At 45.3% G+C, this 22,236-nt stretch overlaps 1 protein-coding gene across 1 annotated transcript; it reads right to left on the bottom strand.

Annotated features, from left to right (window-relative positions):
- Positions 1-2,683: 2,683 nt before the first annotated feature.
- Positions 2,684-20,825, bottom strand: GSG1L2 (GSG1 like 2). The gene is made up of 5 exons (XM_053568427.1): positions 20,522-20,825; positions 10,412-10,459; positions 9,292-9,444; positions 8,160-8,271; positions 2,684-2,942 (listed from the first exon to the last, which is right to left on the bottom strand). The coding sequence occupies exons 1-5, from the start codon at positions 20,823-20,825 to the stop codon at positions 2,684-2,686; spliced, it is 876 nt and encodes a 291-aa protein (XP_053424402.1).
- Between the last annotated feature and the right edge of the window lie 1,411 nt (positions 20,826-22,236).

The following is a 22,236-nucleotide window of genomic DNA, read 5'->3' as shown; positions in this document are numbered from 1 at the left end:
CAGCGCCCATCCTTCTTCACCACTTCCTAAGGGGGACTTGGAACCCCGGCCCCTAAGCTCCCTGAGCCTGCCGGGGGAAGATCAGAGAGGAGCAGATCTGGTGACGGTTTGTTCAGAACAATCAGCACCCTGGAGACTGCCTTGTCTAGCGCTGTAATAAGTGGATAGAGGACATGGACCGATTCTTCAACAATGGACCCCAACAGGCATTTTACTAATACCAGAAAAGGAAGAAATTCTGCTTCCTTCCTGGAGAAATAGCATGGTGTCTGGAACATCATCAACACCTGATAAAGGTGGCTGGTTAACCAAGGACTGATGGGTTTCAGACTAGAGATGGCCAGGTTTTGCCCTCACTTGACCCTGACTTTCTTTCAGACACGGTCACCGCACTTTCCACTACTGTTTCTGAAACTCAGTGGGAGAGCTCTGACTCCACTGTGTCTCTTTGTCACCTGTGAGACCTAATGCTGTGTTTGCGCCTGGCACAGACTAGCGGTTAATCTTTCCATCATGCTAAGTGCCAGGCCTGGTCCTAAGATCTTCATGTACACAAAGGCACTTAGTCCTCATAGCTCTTAAAACAGGTGGGAGTAGTGTTCTTACCTTACAGGTGGGAAAACTGAGGCAAAGAGAGATTAAGTGACTTGCCCAAGGTCAAAGTGAGGAGCCAGGATTTACGTGCAGGTTGTCTGAATCCTTAATTCTGAGCTGTAGTACTTCCTACAGAATGCTTTAAAAAAGCTGCCAAAGCTCTATTTGATGTAGTATGTATGTACACACACACACATTTGTATACATCTGTATGTGTGAGAAAAATTTATAATCCATACGAGGGGGGAGGATGTAAAAAAAGACTATTTCATTATACTAAAGAATTAAGAGCCAACTGGTTTATAGCAAAGATGGACGAAGAAGAGATATCTTGGTTCTGCTTCTCGATGTGCAGTGTGGTTACATGGGTGTGTTCACTTTCTAAAAATGTACAAAACTGGACACTGATGGTTTGTATACTTTTCTCTGTATGTGTTACCCTTCAATAAAATTGGCATTTCATACATGTAAGAGTAAGCAAAATACCCTGGGAGCTCAGAGGCTGCAGGAGAGAATTGCTTTGGACTTGACCCTCAGTGAGTGACCTTCATTCATGAGGACTTTTCTGGGCTGCCCCAGTGTCTAACTGGGTCCTGGCAATGCCGGCTGTACCATCTGATGATGCCAGCTGCTGGCACATGGCCCAAAACCTTCATTTCTTCCTTGGCAACTTCAGCCGCAGTCTCCAGAGATCAGTTTTCTCCAAGAGAGAATTAAGTCAATGTTTCTTTCCCTTGTATTTCCTTCTCTCTCGGCACAGACTTTACTTAATGTTGTGACAGTCACAGAGGGTCTACTACAGAAATACACGGAGTGACAAACCACACAATATAAAGGGCAGAGGCTGGTGGGTGCAAACCTTTCTGCTCTAGGTGAGTAAATGGCCCAGGGTATTCTACCACACATTCTCTGGGTTGGGCTATTCCATTTTCTCTCTTTTCAAAATCTATTTTTATATTTCTTCAAATATGCTTTGTGCAACAAAACACAAAATTTCACAGGACCAACGTTTCTTAGGTGCTTGACTTGAGCCCCAAACATGAAGAGGTTAGCTGGATTTTTCCCCTTTGTTTTATGGCAATATTAAGTATTATAATACAGCACAGATTGTTTTTTATTGGAAACATTGGTTTTTTTCCCCAGAACTGACATGCATTCTAAACACATGAATACAATGTTTTAAAAATGAAACTGAGCTAGGACATATTTAAGAGTGTTAGAATTTGGCAATCCATTTCTTTTTTCAAAAACCCAAATTATGTGTCTGACAACCTGGGGCCTAAATGACATGTTAGCTTGAAAGACAAGAGAAATCAATATATCACAACTGAACACATTAGGAACCCCCCAGTACACTGCTGCCTCAAACAAGACTTGTATGTTTGGTAAGGTTTATTTTTAGAAGCAAAAGTGCCTGACAATTTAATTCGACCAGGACAATTCAAACATTTGTTCCACTTCATTGTGATAAGATGTCATTCCATTTGACTGTGTATTCATTTCTTCTTATCATTTGATTACCCTTCCACGCTGCTTTTACTATAAGTAGAAACCACAAAATTTCAGAGAGAAAATATTTTAAAATCACAGAAAAAATATTTTAAAAATAACAAAAACTTATTTTGAAATTTCTGTTTTCTTAATTAAAATACAAAGGATGTACGGGATAGCAACACATACTTTATTGCATGTTAATTAGGGAAAAATAATTTCTGGGCTATTCTGATAGAAAACCTGTGTGGGCAGCACATTTTGCATCTATTGTAATTAAATACTTGCTTTCCCCCTACTTTAGCTTCTCTTCCCCTTAGTACTTGCATGCTCCCTCTTTCTTTGGTATTCTTGTTAAACTCACTGTCAAGAAAGCTTAAGAAGTTCGTTTATACTAGAGTGTCAATGGTTGATATCGTCTATAAGAGTTATCTCACTTAAAGATACTGGCATTTTAATAGGAATCAGAGGCTGAAGCCAAAGGTGTTTAGTGAAGCGGTTACCCGGATCTGTCTTCTGAAGCCCACCCTAGAGGTGTTTGTTGTGGGTACAAGTGCCTGGCTTGTCTGCCCATGCAGATCTGGTCCCCGGTGGATGACTAGCACATGGACACTTTGCTTGGGGCACCTGGTGGCAGATGCCCAGAAATGTTCACAAGGGCATGTCCAGCAGGCCTGGGAGCAGCTCCTATTTCCCAAACGATCTCCGAAGCCTTGGGTTCTGGGCAGGTGTGCTGGGCGCACTGACCGTCCTTCTGCTTCCTCCGCTCCTCCGTGAACTCCAGGCGGGCGGCCGTGTATCTGCTCATGGTCGCAACCGACACAGCCATGCAGAGGGCAAAAGAACCCCAGGCGAGGCTGTCAACAGAGGCGTGGTTAGGAAAGGGCCCACGGCTGCGACTCCAGGGCTATCTGCTGGAGGTCAGTCTGGTGAAGAGCCAGTTCTTGGTTCTACCTCATCTGGACCTGCTTTTTGAATAACAACCCCCAGAGACCAGCCACTGTGTTATTTGGCCTGGTGGTGACCAGCATGGATTCTGGAGTCATTGTGCACCATGGTCCCACCTCTTATTAACAGTGTCACCTTTCTCTCTCTGTATCAGTGTCCTCATCTGTAAGACAGTATAATGACATCAACACTGCTGCCTGGGGCACCCGGCTGTCGTGAGGAATTCACCGAGCTTATGCGGGAGAGGGACTTAGAGTCATATTCACTGCGTGGAGGTATTACTTGTTGTTGTTGTCCTTGGCCAGAAGCCAGAACACTGGCCTTGGACACTGTTACTCTTATATCCCCTCCAGACTGGACATCTCCTGCACTTTGAGATGGCGATCTGAAGTTTCCATCCTCCACAGAACCCAGCACTGTGTGGGGAGCATGGGAATTAGCATCTACTTTAGGCCAAATGGTGTCATGTGTTTGCATTACTACAGGACAGAGAGAAAGCTGGGTGGACCAGGAGTGAACTTAGAGGAGAAAAGGTGGGATAGCGTGCAGACGCCTGGGGAGGGGGGTAATGATCTTGATTCTCATTATTGCATGTCAGGTGCTTCCAGATTATCTAATTTAACCTCACAGTAACCCCCTGTTGGGGACACTATAATTACCCTCAAGTAACTTGTTTGCAGCTGCCACTTTGAAAGTGTGACGTCCTGGATTTGGGTCCAAGGCAGGTGACACCAACGGCAGCTGGGTGACTTGCCAGACTGCTGCCTCCTGACTCTGTGTCTGTTAACCAGGGACATCACTCTAGGCTCTGGGCTGAGCCTGTGGAATGTTTTCTTTAAGTAGGTGATTATCACAGTTCAAATGGGCAAGCACAAGACTGGAAGGTGAACTCTGATCACTGTGAGAAAAGTATCATTTTTTGGGGAAAAATTCTCCTTGTCTGTAGGGGATGCTGTGTTCTGTGCTGTGGGGTACAATGTCGGATAAGAGGAAGGGAATGTTTCTAGGTGTTTTCTGATGACATCAGGCAGATTTGCTGCTGCAACCCCCAAATCTGATAAAGGGCTTCACAACATGCAAAAAAGGTGAGGGGATTAAATGGAAGGCTGACATCCAGGGCTCATCACATCTCCCCACGACCCACTGAAGTGAGAACAGAGGGACTGCGTGCTAGCGTGGGCACCCAGGGTGAAGAGAATTGGACAGAAGGCGCAAGAGGATGGGACTGGTTGGGAGAGAGATAACTAATTTATACAGGAGTGAAGGGGCTGCAGAGGGGCCCCGACAAGGTAAGACAGATGTCTACTGTATCTGCTCCACTGAACCTTTGACAGGCGCAAAGCTTGGAGCCGCAAATAAAAGCACAAGGACCTTTGGGTGTACACCTAGTAGGGGAATTGCAGGATCAAATGGCAGGTCTACATTTAAATCTCTGAGTGTTCTCCAAACTTCCTTCCACAAGGAACGTACTAGCTTGCGAATTCCCACCAGCAGTGAAGTGTTCCCTTTTCTCCACATCCACACCAACATCTGTTGTTTTGGGATTTTGTGATGTGGGCTACTCTTACCGGAGTTAGATGGTATCTCAAAGTGGTTTTGGTTTGCATTTCTCTGATGCTTAAAGATGATGACCATGCGCCTGTCTTCTTCAGAGAAGCTTCTGTTCATGTCTCTTGCCCACAATGAAATGGGATCACTTGTTTTTTGCTTAGTTGTAAGTTTGAGTTCTCTGTGGATTCTGGTTATTAGACCTTTGTTGGTAGCATAACTTGCAAAAATCCTCTCCCATTCTGAGGGATGTCTATTTGCTTTACTTAGAGGGCTGTTCTTGGCAGTGCAGAAGCTTTTTAATTTGCACATGGCAAGTATAAGTTGGTTCTATCAACAAATGTCCTAATGCTATATTTGGGTAAATGAGATGAAAGCTATGCTGATTAGTATGATGTAAGCACTCCAATTTGTACAAATAATCAACACACTGAAATGGGCATAAATGTATTTATGATCTATGTACAAAAGACTTAATAAAAAATAAAATTAAAAAAAAGCACAAGGAATCAGGAGATTGGCTAAAAGTCTTTGATAGGGTAGGGGACTGGGAGACAGGGCTGAGACTGGCTTGGGGGCTTGCAGACAAAAACATAAAGGGTGAAAATGGGAGGGAACCCAATTCTAGGAATTATACCCATATTCTTAATAAAAGCCAAACCCTCAGCCTTGAATATTCCTTCCCTCAATTAATAAGACTTCAAAAGATCAAAAACCACTTCCTCCAGTGCAGGAAATTCTTTTCCTGATAATCACCAAGAATTTGGTGAAAGTTCCCCTGGGAGGCCGCTAACAGGCATACGTGGATGGTCAACCCCCAGGCCTCCTGCTTATTACACCACCCCACCTTCCCTTCTCCCAGGACAGCAAGGCCTATGCTCCGGAGAAGGTGAGCAGGAGGAAAGGCTCCAGGTTCAGAGACGGCAGACACAGCGGAAGGCTGGGGAAGGGGCTGGTCTGAAAACAGGGGATAACAGAAACATTTGTTTACGGAGTGGGCAGCTGTCCAGTCTCCTTTCCATCTGTAACGTCAGGAACCATCAGGAACATCCACGCTCACCCACTGTCAGCCAGGCATCCCACTTCACCTCTCTACCATCCAGACACAAGTTCCCTACTATCCTCAGTCATAGGAGCTCACTCCACTACCAGGCAGGCACACGAGGTTATCTGCTTTCTGTGGATATTGGATGATTCCCTTCTCTAGATGCTCAGTGGTTGCAGAAAAAGAATTGCAACCTGACATTTGGGTGTGGCTTTTATTCTCAGATGACATCACACCTGATCTCATATCTATATGTATATAACTCACCAGTAGAGAAATTCCAACTTTGCCTCAGAGCTTCCAATTATCCTTAAATGCAATTTGACAGTTAAAGACACCAACCTCTGGGGTAAAGGCCCAAGAAAAAACCAGAAGAAAAAATATTCTAAAGGAAAGAGACAACATAAGAAACAGGAGGAAACAGCAACAAAAACCCCCCCCTTGGATTAGCATCCTCAGAGGGCTACGAGAAGCTGCCGTATCAATAAAGCAAGATCAGGATACTATGAAAAAGAAACAACTGGGAAACAAGAAAAAGCTCTTGGAAATTAAAATAAGATCGAAAATAAAAATTTGATAGAAAGGTCAGAAGACAAGTAGAAGAAATTTTCCAAAAAATATAACAAAAAGAGAAAGAGATAGGAAATATAGGGGAAGAAATAGTCATTGAGAGTATGAACCCAGGAGACCTAATGTCTAACTGCTATGAGTTTTCTAGAGAATGGAAAACAAAAGGGAGAAAATAAATAACATAAGAAGCTGGACTCAGTGGCTAACGCCTGCTAGGGAGTGGCCCGGGAACCCCCCTGGTGACAGCTGTAGCTGGCAAGCAGTCCAGAAAAGAGTAGAAGGGTGAAGTGAGTGGATTGCCTGAGCTCATGAGTTTGAGACCAGCCCGAGCAAAAAAGCGAGACCCCTATTTCTACTACAAACAGAAAAACTCAGGCAAAAGGATGGCTTGAGCCCGAGTTAGAGGTTGCTGTGAGTAATGACGGCACTCTGCCCAGGGCAACAGCTCGAGACTCTGTCTTAAGAAAAAAACAAACAAAAAAAATAACACAACAAAAATTTCCAGAATCCTCAGATGTGATTATTCAGATTTAAAGGCACATCAGGCATGTGGCTGAAGGCTGACTATGAAGGAAGGGAGATCCCTGGCCAGGGACATCACCGTGACATTTCAGAACTTTGGCAATAGACAAGAAAACAACAGGCCACCTAAAAAGTCACATGAATCAGAATGGTGTCGGACTCTTGACAGAAGCAATAAATGCTAGAAGAAATTGAAGTGGCATCTTCAAAATTTTAAGGGAAAATGACTTTCAAGAGAGAATCCTGCCCTCCACCAAGCTATCAATCACAGGCAGAGTGTTGAATAAATACATTTCTACCTATGTGAGAATCCAGTTATCTCTCATGGAATCGTTTCTTAGGAAGCTACTGGAGGAAGTTCTCCCACAAAAAGTGGATGTAGACGAAGTAAGGTCATGTGGTGGGATGTAGGAAAACAGCCTTCCAGCATGAGGGAGTGGCCAGGGAACCCCCATGGTGACATGCCGGCCAGCAGTCCAGAAGAGTGGGAAGGTCCAGGGCTTTGGTCAAAGGCCAGCACAGGGAGAGAGGCAATGGCTAGATGGTTAGTATTAATTGATCTTAAAAACCTATTTGCATCTATTTCTTTATTAAAGTTGAGTAATTTAAAGTAATAGAGAAAAACCCAAAATGCTGCTGAAATTCTTCAGCCTCCTTCAGCATTTGCTCCTCAGCAACAGGAGCTCAATACAAACCCTTGAGACCCACTTACTGTTCGTCTGAGCCACAGAGAGACATTTGTGCACATGGACGTCTTCAGACTGGGAGGACAAAGGCAAGAGGAGTTGGCAATCTAACAAGTGACGAAGCACACAGATCACAGTGACACAGACATGCTCAGCAGGTCCTAGAAGGCCGGGACGAGGGTGAGCCCAGAAAGAATTCTGTGTTTTATAAAGAGGAAGGTAACACAAGAGGTTGTTCTACAAGATGGCCTAAGGTGAAAATGTCAGCGTGAGAAACGCACATCTATTTTTAAGATACCGCATGCTTCAGAGGTGCACCTCAAAGGCAACCCCTGCGGTCTCATATGTCATGGCCAAGTCTGTCCGTTAGAGACAGAACTTGCTGTCATGACCTTATCTTTGCATTAAAAACAGGGGCTGGGTCTCCCCCCCATTGAAGTACCTAATAGGGGTTACAGATCAGGACACTTCCCACATGCTGTCTTTAAGAATGTAATGATAACAATGTCTCCATTTCTTGAGGACTTTACTATGTGCCAAGGATTGTATAAAGGATCTCTTTAAATCCCTATAAAAACATCGGAGGCAGGAACCATCACTTTACCTATGAGGAAACTGGGCTACAGTTTCCAAAACTAACCCAAAGTCACAAGATGAGCAGACATCCCCGTAGGACCCAGGGCAGATGTCCTACAAAACTTAAGTGCATCTCTCCCAGTTCATCAAGACTTAAATGCCATGATCCAGCAACTTACCAGTAGGACCAGCCATAGTCCCAAGTCTGAGGTTTCCAGTCGTCTGGTCCGAGGTTCACAGTGATTTGAAAAATGGTCGTATACATCATGTGGGCCACCATGCCTAGGAGCCCTGCACAAGGAAAGCTTTGTGAGCCACAGTTAAGGAAGTGACACAGGGGCAGAACTTCCCTGCCTTGCCTGGATTGCCTGGGAGGCGTTCTCTAGCACCGCGGAAGTCCACATGATGTGTCTGCAGTTACACATCCTTAAACATTCCACCTGACCCCTCATCCCATAGTAGAAACTGAGGAGGCGTCTAGGCCCTCTCACAATCCAGGAGGACCTGTTAGAGTCTCCAGGAATTCATAGCCTACTTCTTTGCTGGGAAGATCCAGAATCTGAATTTTATCATCCCATTTGCTGATGACAAGACTTGAGAATGAGGCATTACACTTATCAAGCAAAGATGTGATCTATGAATTGGACTGACTGATGTGTCATCAACAGAGCTCTGTGCATCTTGCTGGAGATCAGAAGGAGGTCATTTATCTGGGGTTTTTTGGTGGAAAAGCCCACGTGGGAGAACAAATTAAGTTACTTTAAAAGTTGCTTGGAGAACACAGAGGTAAAACAAACAAAAAGAGGAGTTCTTTATTTTTATAGAATACATATCAAACTTAGATGATCATTTTTTAAAAGCTACCGTTTATTACTTGTTACATACAAGGTGCACTTTTATTTAGTCATTGCCAAAGTTTTTTGGGGAGGCTTTATAATGTTCCATATTAGAGTTAAGTCACTTGCCCAGGGTCACACTATCAATCCTTAAGTTGACGGCTGCACCTGGGCGGGATTCCTCCGCAGACTCATGTCTAACCATGTGCACACGAGAAGATTTCAGTCCGCAGAGCCTGTTCACCCTTTGCCTGGCTGTGATAAATTTGACTCTCCACCTGTGCCCTCCCACTTTTCATCAGCCACCCAAAGAAAACATTGTTTTCATCTGATGGGAATAATTCAGTGACTTATGCAGCAGGCCAGCTGTCTTGCTCAACTGGAGATTGACCATTCTTTATCAATGGGCATACTCAGCCTGAAGCTCCACATCCCCTCTGTGGCAGCCTGTTCTAAGGAGGTCGATGGGAAGTACCTGCCAGCACCATGAGGATGGCTACTGAGGCATCCACCTTCAGCCAGTCAAATCCAGAGCTGGTACAACTCACTCTGGATCCTAGAAGGATGGCACTTATCAGCATCAGAAGGATGGCCAGCACCTCAGCCCCAATGGACAGCCACAAAACACCTGCAAAAGAAAGGGATGATGGAAAAAATGGGCATTGAGACTTCAGAAGTCCTAGATGCTCAATCCTTTCATTTGGTTCACCTCTAAAACAAAAGAGATGCTCCCGCTGAATTTTGGAGAGTGGGTGATGAAAGGGGTCTCCTCGGCCTTGAAAGAGACAGAGGCATATGTAGAGATTACCCATAGTTGGGAGGGAAAAAATTAAGCAAAATCCTCATACCATGAGCAACGGTAGGGGTCTCTACACTTCAGCTAAAAACCTAACACTTTGTTTTGATTCCACTGGAAGATGTTATCTTTGCCTTTTTGAAGAAGGACATGCACTAACTTAAACATGGCAGGGAGTAGTCTGAGAGTTGGAGAGCCCTGTCTGGAGGTATCAAAACCTCATTTGTTTCAGAACAAACCACGCGTTTGCCCTCTGAGTGGGATCCTGTCTGTGGCTTCAAGGAACCACAGTGGATGTGGAGAAGACAGAAAGGGAAACTGATAATTGCTACTATTTAAGATGTAAGGCAAGTTAGGCACCACGGACACAGCAATGAATGAAATAGATGTGATCCAGGCCTTTAAAAACCCATGTTCTGGCTGGGAGAGTGCAGATACTGAGAAAGTAATGACCAATGCTATGAGTGTTAGAGAGGAGAAAATGTGCCCCAGGCAGTGGCGGGAATGTTTACACCACGGAAAGTGGCAACTGCTGCCATTCTGGACTTCACCTCTTCCCTGGAAAGCTAGTTGTTAAACATTTGCCAGCACTCCACTGGCTATAGGGTAGACAAAGAGAGTCGGTGGTTCTAGCTTTTGGACTTGACTTCATTGAAAAATCAATAACTCTCACATCTTTTCCCTCACTCCTAATAAAAACAATACAAATTGTCTAAATTTGTATTTAATTTACAAATAAATTTTACAAATTTATTTGTAAATTAAATGCTGGTGGGATGGGCATGAGTAAGGTATTTACCTTGTTCTTCAGCTGGGATTATAGTCCAGAAACTCCTACACTTTTCATCTAAAAGATAAAAGAGAATGCATCCGTAATAGGGTTAAATTTTACAACTGGGGGAAAATGGTGCTTCTGCTCTCTTAGCTGTTTCCTGGTTCATGCTGAATGAGGAATGGGGAGCACAGCAGAGTGTTTTACTGCTCAAAGATACGTGGTGCCCCTCTCCATGGGAACATGATACCATCTGCCCTATTGAACTCAGGCTCGGCCACGTAACTTTCCTAGCTAGTGAATGGGAAGTGGAAGGGAGGTGGGTTACTTCCAGCCAGAAGCTTTAAAAAGAGTCAACCCATTGTTCACCCAGTTGTCAACCCCTTGCTCTGTCATCACAGAAGGGCGAGTCAACAGGGAGCCTCCCTGCCTGGATTGCTGAATGGCTGCAACGTGGAGAGCCCCCTTGGCAAAGAGGAAGGTAATATAGAATGAGCTGGAAATAAAGGTAGTGGTTTAAACCACTTGAATTTTGGGGGGTTGTTACTATAGCATAACCTGGCCCCTCTTGGCTGGTACTACGAGTCTTAGACCAGGGATTCTCAGCTTCTGAAACAGCATCCAATGTAACACGAGTCTCAGATAACTAGGTTCTGCTTAAAGGGCAAGTGTCAAAGTTTGCAGTGATTTATAAAAATGAACAAGAGCAAATTCAGAATGCTACCTGTTATTCAGTGTATGGGTCACCCAGGCTCTTGTATCCCATCATGCTTTCTTGAAAGAAAAGGAGGAAGCACTGTGTGTGCACTGGGTATTGGGCAGAAGCCGCCTCCAGACTCATCTGTGGGCTCCAGGGACAGGTGCTTTGCGTGTGAGTGTCGTCTGTCATACTGCACACGTTGGGTGGAAAAGCTTGAGCCAGCGCCTTAGATAGTTCCCTCAAAAACACTGAGTCCATGGTGTGCAGATAAAACTAAATTCTGGTTTGGGGGTGACAGATGGAAGCTGAGATCGTGGCAAGTCACCCCCTAGGGTCCCGTCATAGCTGAGTGTCCTGTTCTCTCTCTCTCAACATGTCAGCCCCCAGTAGACTCCTCCACAGTTGAGTGGGAGGAGCCTGGGAAGTCCTGGGGCCCCTTCCTGCACAGTTGAGAGTTGTGGGTGGTGGAGGCAGGTTCAGTGTCAGGGGCTCAGGTCTGTAGGGGCTGGGCCCAGTGCTGTCCTGCTACATCACTGACTTAATACAATCCAGGCAACAGCAAGGAGGTGCCAGGGGATGCCTGAGATACAGGGAGCTCCTTCCAGGCTGGTCTGGTAGGAGCTAAAACCAGAGCAAGGTGCGAAAGTCCATTGGCTCTTCAAAGCAATGACCTTCTTACTGCTACAACAGGTTCAATAGTCCCTGCATTAGCCTTGCTTTGAGGAGTAAATGAAATTATATACAGGAAAGTTTCTATCAGAGTTAATATGCACTTAAATCTTACCGCAATAAAATGAGTTCTACTGGGGGCTCTTTGCATGTGGTTAGCATGAATCAGTATTTATTTCTAGACAATGAATACCCCAAGGGCAAGAATAATGGCAGTTACCTTTGGTAGAAGTTTCCAGGAATAGGAGGAAGTTTGGGGAGCATCTTCATATATCAAAAAACTTCTTTTCTTTTATATGAGAGAAAATCTCAAGTAAGTTTCCTACTTAAGAACTCACAATGGCTTCCTCTCTCTCTGTTTTTGAGTCACAGTCTCACTCTGTTGCCCCAGGCTAGAGTGTTGTGGCATCATAGCTCACAGCAACATCAAACTCCTGGGTTCAGTTCCCTGAGTAGCTGGGAGTATAGACACCCACTATGATGCCCACCTAATTTTTTTATTTTTAGTAGACATGGGGTCTCTCTTTGCTCAGTCTGGTCTCAAATTCCTGAGCTGGAGGGATCCTCCTGCCTTGGCCTCCCAGACTGCTAGGATTACGGGTATATGCCACTGCATTCAGCCAGTGGCTCCCTATTTCTTCTAGCATCATGTCTACATTTCCACCTTAGCATATATGTCCTCTCTCCGTTGACCTGACCTTCCAACATAGACCTCATCTTATTGCTTCCTTTGCATAATCCAGCATCCACCTTCTCCCTTATCAGGATCACATGATGTCTTCGTCAGAGCTGGTTGCTGTAACAAATTGCCATAGCCTGGATGGCTTACAACAACAGAAATGAATTCCTTTCAGTTCTGGAGGCTGGAAGTCTGAGATCAGGGTGCCAGCAGGGCCAGGTTCTGGTGAGGACCCTCTTTTAGATTGTAGACAGACTCTTGTATCCTCAAGGGGCAGAAAGAGAACTTGCTGGCTCCCTATCCTTGTAAAGGCACTAATCTCATTCATAAGGGCTCCATCCTCCTGACCTAATTACCTCCAAATACCATCCCATTGGCATTAGGGTGATTTGAAGGGGCATACACTCAGTCCATATCATATGGGAAGATCATTTGCATGAGCAGGCACGTGATTTTGGCCGTACATGTCAAATGATCATTAACTTTAATATTTGCCAAACTCTTCCCCATAAAACTGCAAGTTCCCTTCCACACTGAGCTATGGAAGAAGAAAAACTTTGGGTTTATGATCGAACCCTTTGCTTGCATTTCTTCCCTTGAATACTTTCTGACTGGAACATGTAAGCAGAGATTCAAGTGTTGACCCTAAACAGCTGGAAGGAGCATATTTTATACAACCTAGGGCCAAGGATGATAGAACCAGGCACCTGCATACTCAGGCACAGCCCCAGTGGCCTCTGCAGGATTTTAATTGTCAGCTTTGGCTTAATGCAATTGGACATTTTTCCTGGTTGATTTTCTGATGTTGGCAGCAGCAGCAGCAACATCACAGTCACTGCAGCACAAATTCAATTGAGTTGGCTCAATTCTACCAGGGAGGTCCCCAAAGCACAGAGGAAATCTCAAAACTTGGCACTTGGGGGCTGACGCAGCAGCTTTTCCACATCATCTCATCTGATCCTAAACACACCTCTGCGAGTCAGGTGAGCATGAAAGCAGCATGTGAGCCCCACTGCCCCACGTGGCACTGAAACCCACAAAGCCTGGCCTCGTCTGCTTCTGCCACAGTCATCATAGAAAGTTTTGTGACCTCTCTGAGCTTCATTTTCTTCATCTGCAAAATGGGTATTATAAAAGTTCTCCCATGACTAAGTTGTGAATGTTATTTTGTAAACTGCCTCACACCTATTTGTGAGTTCAATTATTGATAACATACAAGAACCATTATTTTACAGATTTGGAGGCCTGGCTCAAAAAGGTAGAGTCAGGAATTAAAAACCCAAGACTCAGATCTTTTGCTACATGGAGGAGTGAGCATCTAGCTCAGTGGTTCTCAACCTTCCTAATGCCGTGACCCTTTAATACAGTTCCTGTGGGTCGCGACTCACAGGTTGAGAACTGCTGGTCCAGCTTGTCTTCTGAAGAGAGCTGCCATTTCCAACGGGAGTAAAGATGGGGCCAGCACAGGGCGGGGCTGGGCAAAGAGAAAGGGAAGGCGGGCCAAGGAGATTAAGAGCATTCACAATAGCTTAGAAGGGTGAGTTTAGATCAGGCCTAAAGAGTCAGACCGTAGTGACCTCTTTGATTAATATGAATCCTTGGGAACGGTGTTCCTTTTGAATAAAGCCAGCAGGATTAAAAGAAAAAATCTTTATAAGTCCCATGAAGCCAGAGAGGCGGGTGTTACATAGCCTGACCGTGCTTGGGTGGCCAAGCGGCACAGAGAGCCAGCCCTGGGATGTGGGGACCCAAGTTATCAGTGCTGCACTCTGCCATCCTCTGTCTGCTCATAACCCCCAACCCATTATGGGGTATGGAGGTCCCTCTATCTTTGAACTATGTGAGTTCAGCAGAATAGCATAGAATTAAACACCAACACATTTTGCCGATAAAAGGATTCACCTAAGGAAAAGAATATTTGCTCTGAGTCTGCCTCCACCAGGAATTTGCATTTCAAATCTTCATTTTCAGTATTGTCTCCCTTTCAGGGCACCCCAAGGAAGAAAGGACAGGATTCTCAGAGGTGGCTTCTGCAGAGGATGTCCTAAAATAACACTCCAGGTATGGGCTTTCCCAGAGGGTCAAGTTTAGGGAGATGGAGCTGATTTAGAAGGAAGGAGAGCACCCAGGGAGGCCTCACAGGGCAGCAGAGCGAGGGTGGTCGGACACCCAGAAGCTGCTTTCCCAGACTGGGGTTCTCATTGCCAGCTCTGTTAGCTCCCCTCCCCTCCTAGCCCTCTCTCCAAAGCACTGTTTGAGCTTCTTCCCTCTTACCTCCAGTTCTAGCCTTTTTTGTTTCATATGGCCCAAATCTCCCAGGCACTTGTGACAAATTAGACGAAATAGCAGACATCTGTGTGGTGCAGTCTTCAACTGGGGACCCAAGCTACACTCTGTGGCAGAACATGGTTTCTTTGGTTCATGTGGTATGTTCAAATCGAGGAATTTTACAAAGAAATCCAAATATTTTACTTCCCCCGAAAAATCAGAGGATCTGATAGTATTGTTGGGCTCACAAGTGCACATGACCTCAAAGCTGAGCTGAGCAAGAGGCAGCGCCCTCTAGCGGAGGCTTGAAGTAGCATGGTCATCGGCATCCTCAGCCATCTTCCAAGCATCCAATAGGAGTCTGAGTTTCTAACTCCTGATGTATAGTTTGTGTTTTGCCCTCTAATACGTTTGGTATGTATTTATTTTATTGTAGAGTAAAAATTTAATTCTAAACTTTTTTTTAGGTGCATCCTACCATACATGGAGGTGATAGCACTCCTTCCAGGGGGAAAAGGTATTCAGGGAAAGATATCCTTCTTTCTTGCTTCTTAATAAAGTGATGACAGGCCAGGTGCGGTGACTTATGCCTATAATCCCAGCACTCTGAGAGGCTGAGGTGGTTGGATTGCTTGAGCTCAGGAGTTTGAGACCAGCCTGAGCAAGAGCAAGACCCTATCTCTAAAAATAGCCAGACGTTGTGCTAGGTGCCTATGGTTCCAGCTACTCCGGAGTCAGGAGGATCACTTGAGGCCAAGAGTTTGAGGTCACTATGAGCTATAGTGCCGTGGAACTCTACCTAGGGTGACAGGGTGAGACTCTGTCTCACACAAAAAAGTAATGACAATGTTTACAAACCCTAGCTTACCAGGATGACCTTATTATGTAAAAACAATAAATATATAAAATGTGAACAGAGGTGTTTTAGATTGATGGGCACAAAATTCTTCCCTGACAGTTACAAGACTTGTTACCCTTCAGTTAAGTTTTACACATTGTGGGGTAACAGGAAAAGTCAGGGCTGAGATGAAAGCAATTTGAGTTCCATGCACAGGCCCATCATTATTTAGCCATAAAATCATTGATGGGGCACTTATACCTCCACAACTCAGTTTTACCGTCTGTAAAATGACTCTTTTTCTAGGTCAGCCTTTTCTAAAGTGCTCTACACTGAACAATTGTCTCACAGACTATTCATTCTTATCATACATAAAAAATTTCTTTGATGGTCAATACATTTTGGTAAACACTAGGACAAGTACATTAAACAGGTTCTTTTGGTGGGACTTCGCAGAGATTTTGCTATGCCAACGTGCACTGTCAATTTCCAAGAAGAAAATGTAACATAATATACAGTATTTTCCAAATTTGTTTGACTATCGAAACTCTTTTGTTTATTTGTACAAAGAGGATCTCAGAAGGCGTACCTGTGAAGAAATCTTTTAGAACATCCATTGAGGCACCTGTAAGGCTCTTTCTGTCCTGACATTAAGAACATAGTTATATCTAAGTCAGAAAAGGGATTGTTGTGGTTTGAATGTCTCCTCAACACTCATGGTGACATTTAACGCCCAATGTGGTGGTACTGAGTGGGGGGCTTCTAAGAGGTTGTTTAAGGCAGAGCCCTCATGAATGGATTCGTCCATTCATAGACTAATGAATCCATGGGTTATCATGGGAGAGGGGCTGGTGACTTTTTAGAGAAGGAAGAGAGATGTGAGGTTGGTGCACTCAGCCCCCTTGCTCTCTGATGCCCTGTGCCAGCCGGAGATTCTTTGGAGAGTCCTGCCACTGTCATCAGATAAGCCCCCTCAACCTTAGTGTTCCCAGCCTCCATAACTGTAAGTAATGAATTCCTTTCCTTTATGAATAATCAGTTTCGGGTATTCTGTTATAGGCAACAGAAAATGGACTAAGACAGAAATCAAGAAATACATCCTTTGTTTCTACTTGGTGTTGTCTGTGAATCATCAGCCTTCCTGAGAATTCAGCGTGTGTTCCTGACAATATAGGAAAAAGCCTTTCAGTATTTGGTGGTGTGATCCAGGAAAAGGCCAGGGGTGTGTGTGTGTGTGTGTGTGTGTAGGATACATGCATGGTTTGGCAAAAGTACCAAGGGGACTTCCTCTGGAGGAATGGTCCCAAATGTTTTGGCACCAGGGACCATTTTCACGGGAGACAATTTTTCCATGGACTGGAAGAGGTGGGCACGTTAGATTCTCATAGGAAGCACACAACCTAGAGGCCTCACAGTGCAGTTTACAGTAGAGTTTGTGCTCCTATGAGCATTTAATGCCACTGCTGATATGGTAGGAGGTGGAGCTGAGGTGGTGATGGAACAATGGGGAATGGCTGTAAATACAGATGAAGCTCCACTTGGTTGCCCCCTGCTCACCTCCTGTGGTGTGACCTGGTTCCTACAGGGGTCTGGGGACCACAGCTTTAGAGGCAGGAGCCTGAAAGAACCTTACACAGTCTCTTATCTGTTTTCAGGCTGAGAACACCACACCATCTTCAACCCCCACGAGCTGGATAACCATTTCTTATCAGAAATATTGGGGCATTTGTGTCTACTATCCATCTAGTGTTGATGGGGCCATGTAAGAGCCTCATGCAGGTGGCCAGTTTACAGCTGCCTCCTGTCCTCTCCAAATGTCTCGTTCCACCCTTTGTTGAAGTTCATCCTGTGCAGACTTTTTCATCCCAGCTCCATGATTATTGAGAGGCAGCTTCCATCGATCTCATTTTCTTACTCTTGGCCTCAAGTTCAGGTTCTACGATGCCCCCTGCTCCCCCTGACACTGTAAATACTAACCTACCAATTTTCTCCAATGGTGCTTTTTCTTTCTAGGCAATGTTGTTGCACTCAGTTCCTTGTGCTTGGAGTGATGATGACCTTATGTTACAGGGAAGAATGTGTCTTAGGTGACACCGAAAACCCATGAGTTAAGTTCTTCTGTACCTGGGATTCCTCCTGTCCCCTGCCTCATGTTCTGATGCAAACACCTGGGCTGTATGTCCTCGGATCTTGGTTCACTCAGTTCTGTCTGCCTGGAGCATCCTCATCCCCGATCTCCATCTATTAAAATCATAGTCTGTGGGCTTGACACGGTGGGCCCCTCCTCTGTGAGGACTTCCCCATGCCCAGAGCTGTAAAAAGCTCCCCTTTCCTTCCATCTCCTGATCATAGATAAGTCCTTGTTATAGCTGTTATTTTTCCTTGGTTATTTTTATCTTAGGTCTCCCCCACCCCACCCGAGAGCCTTAGCTCTCAGCACTATGGCTCACTCGCCTTTGTTTCTCCCACTCACTTGGCTCTGAGTCTGACACAGAAACGGCTGCTAGTGAATTCACTCCATGCTGTGCTCAATGCCATCTATCCAGAGGGCTTTGCTGTACTCTGGGGCATACTTCTCTGACTTTAGCGTGTGTTGTAATCACTGGGGGGAACTTATTAAGAGATACAGATGCCACCAACTAGAATAGAGGCTTGAACAGAATAAAAATACTAATGCTATGAGGATAGGAAAAGAAAAGTCAGTGAGAAACTCCGGGAAAGGCTAAAAGCTTTACAAAAGAATAACTCTAATTATAGCACCCTCCTTGATGCTATAATGAACAATATTGATAGAGTTGGAATAAAGTATTGGTTTATTGATTTAAATAAAATAGCGATATAACTTTATAAGAAAGATGGAATAGGGTCTCGGGATGTTATGGTATGAGAGAGTTCTAGTTATTATAACAAAAAGTCAATAGATAATGTGTCTGAAATGAAGACATAGCTATGTCAGCATATTTTTTGGAAATAAGAAAATAAACACCAGGACAAACAATTAAGTTAAAAGTGGTTTCCCTTGAAGGATGGGACTAAATTATGGACCAGTAAATGGTAGGAGACTGTTGGTTTTTCTTAGAAGCCTTTCAAAATGATTTGATCTCTTATCTATCTATAAATATCACCTCAGTTAAAAAGTTTTTAAAAATGCAGATTTATAGACCCCTTCCGTGATCTACTGAATTACTACCTCCAGATCTGGCACTGGGATTTTTTACAAACTCCTTGGGTGATTCTGATTCACACTAACACTTGATAACTGGTGCGATGCATATATATGAGACATAACAATTAAGTTCATGAACCTGTCACCATGCACAGAATTGAAGAAAACATTGTAAAAATTCTTTGAATTTGTGTCAAAAATCATTGGCTGAATGTGAGAATCATAGTAGATCAATTAAACATCAATAAAGAGTTCTGAAAATCCCTGAAAATCTTGGCAGAAAACTCATGACACAAGGCGCCAGCTCACATGGCAGTCTGTGAGGGAGTTTTTAGCCAGTAAATGAGTAACTGTGTTGGAACACCCTCCCTACTCACCTGATCTGGCCCCCAGTGACTTTTTTCTTTACCCAAAGATACAGGAAATATCGAAAGGAAGACATTTTAATGACATTGAGGACATCAAAGTAATATGACAACAGCTCTAATGGTCATTCCAGAAAAAGAGTTCCAAAACTGCTTTGAAGGGTGGACTGGATGCTGGCATACATAGCTTCCCCTAGCTTCCCAGGGGGAGTCCTTCAAAGGTGACATCCAGCAACGAGGGATGCAGCACTTTTTCTAATATGAGTTTGCAAACTTAATTGTCAGACCTTGTATATTAATACAGGGTGTCCATAAAGTTCGTATGTAATTTACTGTGTTAAACTGCTTTAGATTGCACACGAACGTCATGTTTACCCTGTATTTTTACCCAGGTTTGTTTACCCTGGACACAGAAGCACTGTAGGTGGTCCTCAGATGGGGACTCGGAAAGTGCAACATCCCAAGCAGTTTTCCTATGAGTAGATGACTATCGTTTCCAGACTACAAATCTGAGACTGTGTTGGGGACCCTCCAGGATGCGGAGTCATGGGCCTCCCACATCTGTCCATGGAGGCAGGGAATAAACACAGGAAGATAGTACTCTCTGGGAAGAGAGGAATTGGGACAGGTCCTAAAGTAGCCCTGGCTCCAGGCACCATTGTGGGGTCTGCACTGACTGCGCAGAAATCAAGGGGCACAGGCACTGACCTGGGCACGGCCTCTTAGGGGAGGGCGGGGCAGGTGCGTGGGTTTATTCTCATTGCCTTTCACTTAGGCCAAATACTATGAGGATGGGAAAAGAAAAGCCAATTAGAAACTCCAGGAAGGTTAAAAATCTCTAGAAGACTTTTAATATGATAAGCCTGTGGTCAGGAGAGAAGTGGGGACAGGTGAGGTGTCCCCCCCCTTTCCACCCTTAGAGGTTTTGCTTCCCCAGCAGAAAGGAGCTATATCTTGGCCCTGAGCATGATGGACTTGTAGTCCAGCGGCCAGACAGTGAAGGTTCTAATTCCCCCCTTCCTCCATTCTTTAGGAGGTAGAAAGCACTTTTATTTTTGAAAGATTTGCTCCAAGACCATTCCAAGAGCAGGAGAAATAAAGAGATACATTTTAGAATCAGGGGTCACTTTTGATTCCCAAATGATTTTGAATGCCACGGATTGGGTGACCATGAAAAATGGTAAAAGCTAATGTTTAATACACACTTGCAACGTGTGAATGTAGTCATCTAATCTGCACAATAACTCTAGAAGCTAAATAGGGATGGCTGTTGTTCCCCTTTTATAGATGAGAAAACTGAGGCTCAGAGAGATTAAGGGACTTGCTCATGGATACCTAGTCAGTGGAAGTCTGGGATTCAAACCCAGGCAGCCTGGCACCAGGGACCCTGCTCCACCCTGCACCTGTCACCCCCGAACCTGCAGGCCACACTCACCTGCGTGCCACACTCACCTGTGCCGTGGAAGCTCTCCTCACAGGACTGCCAGAGCCCCACGTGGAACCTGTGCTGGATGAACTTGTCATCCCCCACCTCCCAGATGTACTGGACTGCCCGGCTCTCGTTGCCCCTCTGGCCACCACCACCCTGGCTAAAGTGGATGCAGTGCAGCCCGCCCAGCTGGTCCTGGCACAGCGGCTTCACCACCTGCCGGGTCCCCTCGCACCAGTGGCTACTGCCCAGGGCAGTGAGGGAGAAGGCCAGGGCCAGGCAGATGGGGAGGAGGGTCAGTGCCTGCTGCCGCCTGGTCCTGTCCATGATGGAATGAGGCGGGTGGGGGTAGATGGAGCCGTGGGTCCCCGCTTCCTGCTGTGTCAGGGTGTCAGCTCCGCAGCCCTGCCATCTGGTGCCCTGACGCAGCCTCCTCTCTTGTTCCCCAGGGAACCCGAGTGTGCATCTATGCAGCTGCTCACACTCCCGTCAAGGGGCTCAGCTCTGCAGTCCTCCCCAGGGTGTGGAGGTGCAGGGGGGCACTGGGCTTTTTTTTTCTTAAATTATGGTAAAATGCATACAATATGAAGTTCACCATCTTAAACATTTCCAAATGGGCACGTTGGTGCCATTAAGTACATTGTCCCTCTCTACAGACAGCTCTACCACCCACCTCCAGAACTTTCTCATTGTGCAAAACTGGAGCTCTGTACTCCCCTCCCCCCCGGTTCTCGCTCCCCCAGGCCCTGGCACCCACCATTCCACTTTCCATCTCTATGAATCTGACCTGTAAGGACCTCATGTAAGTGGAATCATACAGCATTTATTCTTTCGTGTCTGGCTTCTGTCACTTGGATGTGTAGCGTGTATCAGAATTCCCTTTCTTTCGAAGGCAGAATGCTATTCTATCATCTTTATCACAATTTGTTTATCCTCGCATCTGTTGGGTGACACCTGGGTTGCTTCCACCTCTGGGCTATCTCGGAAGGTGCTGGTTTGAGCAAAGACCAGGGGTTTTTGGGTGAGTGTCTGGCTGACATTGTTTTATGCTTACCCTTTTTACAGAACAGGGTGCTCAGTATTGGAGTCCCGAAATGGGTAATTCTGAGGCCTTTGTAGGAGAGAGGGACTGCAGAGCACAGCTGCTTGCTCCAGAGGCTCTATGAGACGTGAGGCACAGGCAGGCTGCTCAGGGCCCAGGTGCTTGCTGTGTGGAATGGGGACGGTGGTGTGTACCCCATTGGGGTGCAGAATTCCGCACCACCCTGGGGCCTCAGAAGCTGGCAGAGCCCTCTCTCAGCACCACCTCTCAGGCCCCTACTAAATGGGACATTGGTAGGAGCAGTGATGTTGGAGATCCTTAAGGAGCAGAGGACACGAACGAAGGAGGGAGGGCAGGAGAAGATTCTGCCAGGCATCTGAAACACACAGCTTCTTGACTATGTGTTAGACACCCCACGTAGACCCCCAGATCTAACCCGGGCAGTAGGAGAGAAGGGCAGTACCTCTGGGTTATTATCACCGCGTCTGTACTTTCCCGCTAGGGAATTTTTTTTTTTTTTTATTAAATCATAACTGTATACAATGATATGATTATGGGGCATCATACACTCACTTCATAAACCATTTGACACATTTTTATCACAGTGGTTAACATAGCCTTTCCGGCGTTATCTCAGTTACTGTGCCAAAACATTTACATTCTACATTTACCAAGTTTCGCAAATACCCCTGTAAT

This window comes from Nycticebus coucang, chromosome 18, assembly GCF_027406575.1.
Source record: "Nycticebus coucang isolate mNycCou1 chromosome 18, mNycCou1.pri, whole genome shotgun sequence".
Taxonomy (NCBI): Eukaryota; Metazoa; Chordata; class Mammalia; order Primates; family Lorisidae; genus Nycticebus; species Nycticebus coucang.
This window is presented reverse-complemented; position numbering and strand designations above follow the sequence as displayed.